Source organism: Labeo rohita, chromosome 16 (genome assembly GCF_022985175.1).
Source record: "Labeo rohita strain BAU-BD-2019 chromosome 16, IGBB_LRoh.1.0, whole genome shotgun sequence".
NCBI lineage: Eukaryota > Metazoa > Chordata > Actinopteri > Cypriniformes > Cyprinidae > Labeo > Labeo rohita.
The window spans coordinates 24230893-24241027 of NC_066884.1; the positions used below are offsets into that span (position 1 = coordinate 24230893).

A 10135-nucleotide genomic window follows, 5' to 3' on the forward strand; every position below is an offset into this window, starting at 1 on the left:
GATACCCTCCGTTATGGGGACAAAATGTCCTCACAAAGATGGCAATATCCAAAATACTTGTCCTTGTGGTGACATTTTTGGTCCCCATGAGGAAACAAGCTTTCATAAATCATTCATAATGAAGTTTTTAGAAAATCTAAAAATGCAAAGTGTCCTGTGAGGTGTAGGTTTAGAGTAATGGGATAGAAAATACAGTTTGTACAGTATAAAAACCATTACACCTGGGGAATGTCTCCATTAAAAACATGGAAACCGAACATGTGTGTGTGTGTGTGTGTTCTGCTGCGTAAATGCTTATCTGCTCGTCAAATTGCCTGCCAGCTAAATCCAAAGCAAACAGAATAGATGTTGGGAAGAGATTGCCATTCCAGGTTTACCTGCCCTGCACAATACTGGCCAAAATCAGCATGTGTGTGTGTGTGTTTATGAGTTGTTAGCCTATCTGCTAGTGTTCCTTTGAAGTTAATGACCAAATATGCGAGTGTTTCTGCCACATTAGGGCCCATTACTAGCTGTGGGCACTCACATGTGTGTGAGTGTGTGTATGTGTGCAGTTTTATGGTCTGTGCTCACAGTGGCCAAAGTGTTTGATGGCACATGTGAAGGTTCGAAAGAATGTGCATGTTTGGTTTCATATGTGTGCAAATGTGCGGGTGGTTTTCGAAAAGAGAGAGACAGCTGCCTTTTACTGCCCCAGGGGGTAATAAAGGAGGAAGGAGAGGCAGTTATTTGGAGTCTTTTATAGGGGCAGGCGGTAGAGAGGGGTTGGTTTTATTAGGGTCACTCAGTAACCAAGTACAGCTGCAGGCATCACCCCTAAACCTCTCCACATTCCACCATCACCTCCATTCTACCTTTGTTTTTCTTTCTGAGTGGGAATACACTTGATTATGCTATTTCATCTGTATTTACACACTCTTAACCTTCCTGGATATGATGGTGCACTGTGTATGTACAGTTTATATGAACATGCACATGAGTGCACTGTATGATGGTCCTTATTTCATCTTGACCCTGAGTTTCCATTCCCTGCTTCTTGTTAAGCACATCTGCTGTCAATCATTTTCACCTTGTAATCCGACTGGCATTTCCTGCCTGGATTGGACAGTTTGCCTGGATCTCTTTTATTTAAGAGCTTTATCCCATTGGCTAGTTTAGCCAATAACCATTGGCTAGTCTAATAAATGACTTACGGTCGACAATTCTGTCAGCATGGAAAAAAAGAAATGTGAATGTTTTGAGTGGAGGATCAGGTTACCAGGGAAATTTTGATGACTAGTGGGTGTTTTCCGGCCATTTTTATGTTACAATACATTTACATTCCATGCATTTGAATGACAATCAGTGCATTAAAATTGTAGGGTTTTGTAAAACTCTGAGCTGAGAGACAGGATCCAGAGACAGGGTGATAGTGATGAGAAAGAAAGACTGAGATGGAAAAATCAGGGAGAGACGGAGGGGTGGAGAGGGACAGACAAGTTATTCTAGTTACAGCCAGCTGGCAGAAATACTAAAATAAGACCAGTGTGACTGAGTGAGAAAAGAGAGTGAGAAGGAGTGTGGGTTTGTTAAAAAAAAAAACTCAAGGCAGTTTCTTTAATTTCTTCTTATTTTGAAGTAAAATCAACTGACATTTGTTCCATTGACATCACGGAACTGCCAGTAAACTTCTGTGTGAGTAATTGCTACTGAATGACAGAAAAACACAAACTCTTGGCAGTAACCTTTATTGTGCATGCAGAGAAATAAGTAATGACTGCTGAAACTGTTTGTATAAAAATGAAAAATATAAAGAGATTTTGGATGAAGATTCAGGTTTTATTAAAATATATACAAAAAATTAAAGAAGAAAAGAGAAGGTTGGGATTGGAGTTTCATGGGGTTCTAATTACAAATGACCCTTCGCTTAGCTCCGCCCTTTGTACCATTCCTACATCAGACAGCACAGAACGTCACTTAGGAATGAATTGGATATTTCAATAAACAATGTATTTTTGAGTAAAATGTGCTCATAAAGTGTTAAAATCTTGATTGGATTTTGTCTTTTCGGGGTGGAATGAATTGAAACATTGAATCTGCCTTTTTCTTAAAGGGATAGTTCACCCAAAAATTAAAATTACCCCATAATTTACTCACCCTCAAGCCGTCCTAGGTGTATATGACTTTCTTCTTTCAGATGAATACAATTGGAGTTATATTAAGAAATGTCCTGGCTCTTCCAAGGCTTATAATGGCGGTGAATGGGTGTTGAGATTTTAAAGTCCAATAAAGTGCATAAATCCATCATAAGAAGTACTCGACACGACTCAGGGGGTAATAAAAGCCTCCTGAAGTGAATCTGTGTGTTTATGTAAGAACTTTATAGACCATAATCTCTAGCTTCCGCTAACTGTCAAGCACACGTTCACGAGAGAACGCCGTTCCAGCGAATGACGTAGGACGTAGCAGAGGAGAGAGCAAAACAAAACGCCAGTCACAAATTAAAAGTACAAAACGAAGATTTGTAAAGAAAAATGTTGGAGAATTTCTATATAAGTCAAGAGGAGACTTGTTTTCCTTTGCTATAAATAAAACTTGGTTCTTGAGAGGTTATGCTACCCCTATGTCCTAGCATAAGATAGAGATTACAGTTTAAGAAGTTTTAAATATGGGTATTTTTCTTACATAAATAATTGTGCACTTTATTGAACTTCAAAATCTCAATACCCATGTACTGCCATTATAAGCTTGGAAGACCCTGGACATTTTTTTAATAAAACTGATTATATTCTACTGAAAGAAGAAAGTCACACATTCCTTGAATGGCTTGAGGGTGAATAAATCATAGGGTAATTTTCATTTTGGGTGAAATATCTTATCTTTAACAAAAGTTTCAAATTATGCTGTAAGATTTATAAACTGTAGTAACAGCAAATCAAAATCAAGGCACACACTTCTCACAATCAGCTGAATACAGTAAAATTGACTGTAGAACAACTGTAAGTTTTCAAAATCAAAATCTATCCAAAATTCAAAATCTATCCAAACACAGTTTCTCCGTAGAGGTACACTGGATGATGGAAACAGCAATAGTTACTAAAGTAAGATTGGTCAGTTACAATTCATGGCGGAGCTTAGCGAAGGGTCAACTGAGGAGATTTAACAAAAAAATAATGGACTAAACTACAGATATAACATGTTCCGACAGCATATCGTACATTGGCTTACATTCTTAAGGTGCGGTCGCATTAGCGAAATTTTGCTGGCAAAAAAGGTCAATTGTCTGTTGTCATTAGAGAAATGATGCATGAAGCACAGCTCACACATAGTCAATCCAGCTTGATTTTTTCCCAAAATCTGAGTTTGGAAATTCCCATTAATACAGATCATTATTGAAATGACTGAATTTCACCTGGGAAAATTTACAATATTAATTTGACCGCACCTTTACTGATATTCTGATGGACTGTCTCACCAAAGTCTGGTTTCCAAGCTTCAGATTTCCAGGTCTTCATCTGTAAAGACCAACCCTTAAAAGTGCTTTTGAGCCCAAAATGATGTATTTTTTAAACGACAAATCAGGGCCCAATTTAAAATGTCTGGAACCTCACATGAATTATTTGCATGGCTCTCTGAAGTATTATTCAAATACATTGTGAACAAAACAGCATGAAAGAAAAGATGAGGGAGAAAGGAAACAGATGATATAAAATCACAGTCATTGTGGTTAACGAGGAAAGAGAGTGATCTCGACGGATAGTCTTCCTTTTTCCTCATACTTTCACTCTCTGACATAAACTCTTGTGCACACCACTTCGTCTGCGGTCATGGTCTGCCAAAAAAAGCAGGAAATAGACTATTAAAAGGGAAAATATGATCAAAGACCCATGTGTGTGTAAGCAGGAATAAATCTTACCAGAATCAGTTCACCGTCATTGGTTATCTCCCTGGTCCATGAGGTTTTTGGACCCTCACCTTTCTGCAAAGTCTGTTCGCAACTAATCTTGCTGTCTGTTTCCCAACGAGGAAGGCTCTGGGAAAAACAGAGACAGACAAAATATGTGAAGGCAGTATTTTTCTTCGGAGATGGAAAGAATGAGAAACAGATCAGTGCCCATGAGATGGAAGTTGAAGGAATGGGTGTGTATCCAGTTTGATAGCTCCTCTGAGATGGAGGGTGTGATTGAAAGTCTACATCAGAGATCTGGATTGCATAAACACTCACTCACAGGTTCTTGCTCTTTTGAGTGTTTTGGAAAAGGGAAATTTGTTACAGACAGACAGATGTACAGGAGGATGACTGAAGTGTTTCTATGTTTTTCTGTGGGTGTGTATGTACCGTGCAGGGACGTCCATCCACAGTGGCCTCGTTAAACTCTTGTCCAACTGTGAAGGTGACATGGGTGGTCCTTACAGAGGTGGAGGTCTTGATTGACAGGGTTTCTCCGTTCTGCGTAATCTCCACAGATGGCTTCGACGCGGCTGCGACCGCAATCTTACGCAGCATCACGTTCACACCTGACAAAACACACACACGTGCACATCAGAACAATCTCTTGTGAATACAGTGAGTACTCTGGCATTCATAGAGGTTATGGAGAAATCTTCATTTATAGAGTTTAAAGGACAAAAAGACCCTTGGTCGGACAGATCGGGGGAATGAAAGTGATGTTATTAAGTCTGGCTTGGCTTCATACATCTGCTCTCATTGCCGACACTGTCTGATGACATCACCTGAATCCAACCCGATCTCACAGCAATTCGTACGAGTTTCCCATACTGTGTATAATTATAATGTATATACAGTATAAATACAAACACATTCATGTGTATATTTAAGAAATATTTACCCTTATATGTATTTATTATATTTTTATATAATTTATATTATATATAAATAAAATTATTTTTTACATAAAAATATATTTCTCTTAAATATATACATTAATTTGTGTGTGTGTATATATATATATATATATATACATAATAATTACACACACATTTCTTAGGCAAACTCAAACTTTAATTTTGTATGCCATTAATCGCGATTAATCATTTGACAGCCCTAATTTAATTGCTAATCACTATAATCCACTATAATTTTGACACAAATAACTAACTGTCAGACTACAATACATACATAATGTTAATAATAATAATAATAATTACTATTATAATGCCATATAATTATTAATTAGTGCTGTTCAAATGATTAATTGTGATTAATTGCATCCAAAGTAAAGTTTTTATTTATATATGTGCGTTCTGTGTATATTTATTATGTATATATATATAGCGACACACATGCAGTGTATATTTTGAAAATATTTACATATATTTTCATTTATGTATTTATATATTTAATATATAAACATATTTTCTTAAATATATACATGCATGTGTGTATTTATATACACATAATAAATAAACAGTACACAAACATATATTATGTACACAAAACCTTTTATTTTAGTTGCGATTAATCACGATTAATCATTTGAACAGCACTAATAATAATATTTACTATTATAATAGTTATTAATATTTACATATTACTAATGCTATTATAAGTAAATATAGTTAGATAGAAATATCGTTTTATTGTTTTCCTGTAAGTACTATTTTTGTCTTGTTTTGCTGTATGTTTCGCACTTGATAATCAGTTATAATTATTAATAAATAATTATGCAAACAATAAAATTAATTATGCAAAAAATGTACTCGGGTGTAATGATATTGTTGGGGGGCTATTCAATATTAAAGATTAATTGGGAAAAAAAAAAGTTATCGGTCAATCCCTAACACCCCCTTTCGCAATACACGATTTGTATTCTGCACACAAATAAAAATTCAATCTGTTCATTAGACAAAATTAAATACTGCATGTCAAATGGAGTCTTGCTGTGTGTGCGTGTGTAGGTGGGTGAACGAAAGCATTGAAAGGGGAAGTTATTCAACCAGCCACAGGGGATGCTGTAATCTATTAAACCTTCCTGACAGGAAATGGATAGAGCGCAGTTTGGAAGTAGGGAAGGGCAGAGGCAACAAAGAAAAAAGCATGCCACAGTCAAATAAGGATGAGATTACTGACAAGAGAAGAAAAAAGGAGCAAGAAAGGCAGCAGAGACATAGAAAAAGGGTACCCAAGTGTGAAGAAAGACAGCTAGATATAAAGGCCAGTCTGTGTGTGTGTGTGAGAGAGAGAGAGAGAGCCTCTGTGCGTCGAGTAGAATTTCACACTACTCACCTCACACACATTCCCACCTGTCACCAAGGGTAAATATATACACATGGAGGCAGACAAGAGGGGGCCAAAATTTAGACACACGTTCAGGCAGAGACGCGCAAACAAATTATCAATTACTCCAATCACCAATTTTAACCATTAGCACATGCAAATTCACAAAAATGTAGTGCAATGGAAGACATATTCTCACTCTGAGTGTGTAATCCAGGCAAAACTTGTTAAAACGTTAGCTAATAAAGTTAAACCGACTCTTCAGATCAAGCCCTGCTTCAAGCCCCATAACTAACCGAGAAAAGATGTCAGAGGACTCAGACGGTCAGGGTCAGTGTCGTAGGTTAAAGGTCAAAGGAAGTATTTCAGAATAGAGGGATGGAGATGAGGACACAAGATGGAGGAGGGCGGTGGATGACAGGGTGTGGTGACAGGTCGGGCCCATCTGTGCACTGAAATATTCGTGGGGCGAAAAGAATTTTAATGTTCCGTTGCTGAAAGTGTGTGAATTTAGGAGAGTGCGTGCATATATGTGTCTTTGCACAACATTAAAGTTCATTCCTAAATCAACCTATCTGTCAATCACCCACATTCCTAACATATAACCACGCCCCCTTCTTTTTTACGGCGACATTTGTCCTCAGAGGGGTTCGTGTGGCGGCATATCTCATCTCCTGCAATTTGGGGTATTCATATAATACATCATGTTCCCATGTCAGAAACAAAAGGGTTTTTTTTCTCCTTTGTGCTCCTCCTCCGCCCTCTTTAACCTGTCTGCTTCATTTCATCATTCTTTTGAATGGTGAAATGAAGGACCTACTCTTTCTTCTCAGAGAATCTGCTTCTTTTGTTCGACACAGACTGCTGAAGAGGGGCGTTTGGGTGGCAGCGGTCCCTCATTAAATTGGACGTCAGTCAAATTTTGGGAACCCACTGAAATTCCAGGATTCTGGCTTGAACAGTGGTAAATGTTTAAACAAGAATTTCCGAACTGGTTGAGAAAGACTCGCAAGCGCCTTGCGAACTGACTTTCCAAAACACACATAACAATTTGCGCACACATCACTTGCAAATTGCGCAAAATACTGGGGTGGGTTTTTAAAGCTCCAGTCAGGACAGGATAATATTGCTGTTCAATTAAGCGAATAAACTCAACCCTGCCCAAACCAAACGCAGCCAATTGCTTTCTGCCTGCTATGTTTATTAAAACCAGTAAGCTAATAAATAGCTATTTGCATCTAATAAATACAAAAGCTGGATTAAATACTATTAGCCTAACGATCTGGATATACCGTTGATAGTAAAATAAATATTTACTAGTAACAAAAGTTGGCTAGTTATATGGAATGAATATTAAAACGCTTTCCACACACTCACACAGGAGAGGTGGTGAATTTGTCGGTCTGTTCAGGATTGATAGTCAACTTTGCGCACTCTCCGCGTGCAGGTCTGCATCATGATTAACACTTACCCAGTGCTTTGAGAAGCTCTTCGAAGTTCTCGGAGCTTTTCATTTTCCAAGTGCCAGCAAAATCGGGGATTCTGCGATCCATCGTGCGTTCTGTCGTTCTTTTGAGTGTATCCCACTAATATTCTCTCTGGTGCGTGGTTGAGTGACAGTCCTTGAAGCTGACACCCTTTAAAAGAACCTGCAACTTTGATTCTGAATGCAGTGTTTCCACTTATAATGCCAAATTGATTTTCCTCTTTACTCTTCTGCTGCTCTCTCTGTCTTGACAAGAGAAACTTAAGATGTCAAGCCTTTTTCTTTTCGTCTCAGAGTTTCATTCAGCTCCTCCAAACGTTATAGCCTGTGGTGAATAGGTTGAACCGAAAATTTGGGACAGTTATCACGCTTAATCCGAGAGCGCACACACCTCTTCTTCGACAAACTCCGCCCTCTATCTGCCCTGTCAAATCAAGGGGCCAATGATACTTTGAGATTATTGTCTTGTCCCGCCCACACCACGCCCTGCTTAAAACATGTGCGCGTTAGAAAACGCCCATCAGAATTCAGTTTTATGTATGGATTTATTTATTTGCACGTAAGTTTTTTAGGAACAAGTCTTTGTTTCTTAAAGGACACTGCAAAATATTGCTAGAATCTTATTAGTCCTATAAAGAGGACCAGTCAAAAGTTTTTGAAGATTTTTAATGTTTTTTTTTTTTTTTTTTTAAAGAAATCTTTTCTGCTCACCAAGCCTGCATTTATTTGATCCAAAGTACAGCAGAACAGTAAAAATGTAAAATATTTTTACTATTTAAAATATTCTATTTGAATATAGTTTAAAATGTAATTTATTCCTGTGATTTCAAAGCTGAATTTTTAGCATCATTGCTCCAGTCACATGATCCTTCAGAAATCATTCGAATATTCTGATTTGCTGCTCAAAAAACATATATTATTATTAAGTTAAAAACAGCTGAGTAGAATTTTTTTCAGGTTTCTTTGATAAATAGAAAGAACAGCTTTTATCTGAAACAGAAATCTTTTGAAACATTATAAATGCCTTTATCATCAATTTAAAGCATCCTTGCTAAATAAAAGTATTCATTTCTACAATTCATTTCTACAAAAAAACTGAATGGTATAGAGTATAATGTTACAAAAGCTTTTTATTTTTAGATAAATGCTGATCTTTGGATCTTTCTGTTATTAAAAAAACATAAGAATAAAAGCATATTGAATATAACAAATATAGAATAGAATAGAAGAATAGAATAGACATTCAACAAGATGGGATGGACAGATGTCTCACTCTCTGTGAGAGATAAACAAGCTGTGTGCCAGAAACTGTTGGACTCACAAATGTGAATATGATCATAAAACAATCAGGACAATTTGTCAGGCTAATAGTTAAAACAGAGCTCTGTCAAGTTCAGTCTTTTCTCGCCTGTGCAAATCACAGCACACTCAAAACTCCTGTAACTGGATCTGTCTCCGCTGTGGTTATCCTTATCCACGTTTGGGACTGAGGGAGACACGGAGGGTCTTCTGCGGGTGGTGGAAATTCCAGAGATCCTGACGGGAGCAAGAGAACGCGAGTGAAGAGAATGACACCGGCACAAAAGGTGACCTAGCAGAGGCCAGGAGGTTGCAGGAGCGTCCCCGAGGGTCTTTAGTCTCCCCCTCACCCCTGCTGTTGAAGCGGAAGAAAAGAGCCGGGCATATGGGGGGGTAGGGGCTTGGTAAAAAAAAAAAAGGTGGAGAGGCGAAGTTTGGGTCTCTAATGAAGACGCGGGCCATGGAGACTGGATGATGAATGTGAGTCGTACAAAGAAGTCGTTAACCATTTACTTTTGATGGATGGTCTTCCGCGCCACAGCGAACTGCAGATTTTAATACGCGGGTTACCGGGGTGACAGCCTGGACCGTTCGCGCTGTGCAGTTTCTCCGGTGTTGCCATGTCCGCGTATTTTAAACAAATTGCGGGTCCGTTTTTGACTATGTAGAGAAAATACAGAATAAAGTATAGTTTGAGGGAATAGACTAGTCATCGTAATGCCCTATTTAATTTTTGACAAGGATGAAAACGAGACTATGAGAAATGAAAGTATAGTGCGTTGAAAGGATTGTACTGTTTAGCTGACAAAACGTGTTTCTGAGGAAAAAAATCTTTCAGTGAACAAAAACTATAAAACAGTTTTAAAAGTTTTATGTTGTAAAAATTGACATGTTCTAGGACCTTTATCCACCTTTTTCCTCAACGCAGAAGTAAGCCTATGGGTGAGACTTCCGGTTAATTTACGAATTAACGAGAAGAAAAACTGTGTGCGGTATACGGTTAAAACTGTTTGCTCTACAAACCAGTGTGCTCATAATTAAGATAATACATTAAAATAATGTGGTAATACACACCAATTTGCAATATCAAACAGCAAAACAAGCTGTTTTGTACAGCAAAAAAAAGCTAGATG

The 10135-nt window shown here is 37.7% G+C and overlaps 1 protein-coding gene across 1 annotated transcript; it reads right to left on the reverse strand.

Moving 5' to 3' along the window:
* Positions 1-1711: 1711 nt before the first annotated feature.
* On the reverse strand, positions 1712-8072 carry crabp2a (cellular retinoic acid binding protein 2, a). Its single transcript, XM_051132308.1, has 4 exons — positions 7689-8072; positions 4319-4497; positions 3896-4012; positions 1712-3811 (listed from the first exon to the last, which is right to left on the reverse strand). Exons 1-4 carry the CDS (start codon positions 7768-7770, stop codon positions 3761-3763), a joined length of 429 nt encoding a protein of 142 aa, XP_050988265.1. The 5' UTR covers positions 7771-8072; the 3' UTR covers positions 1712-3760.
* Between the last annotated feature and the right edge of the window lie 2063 nt (positions 8073-10135).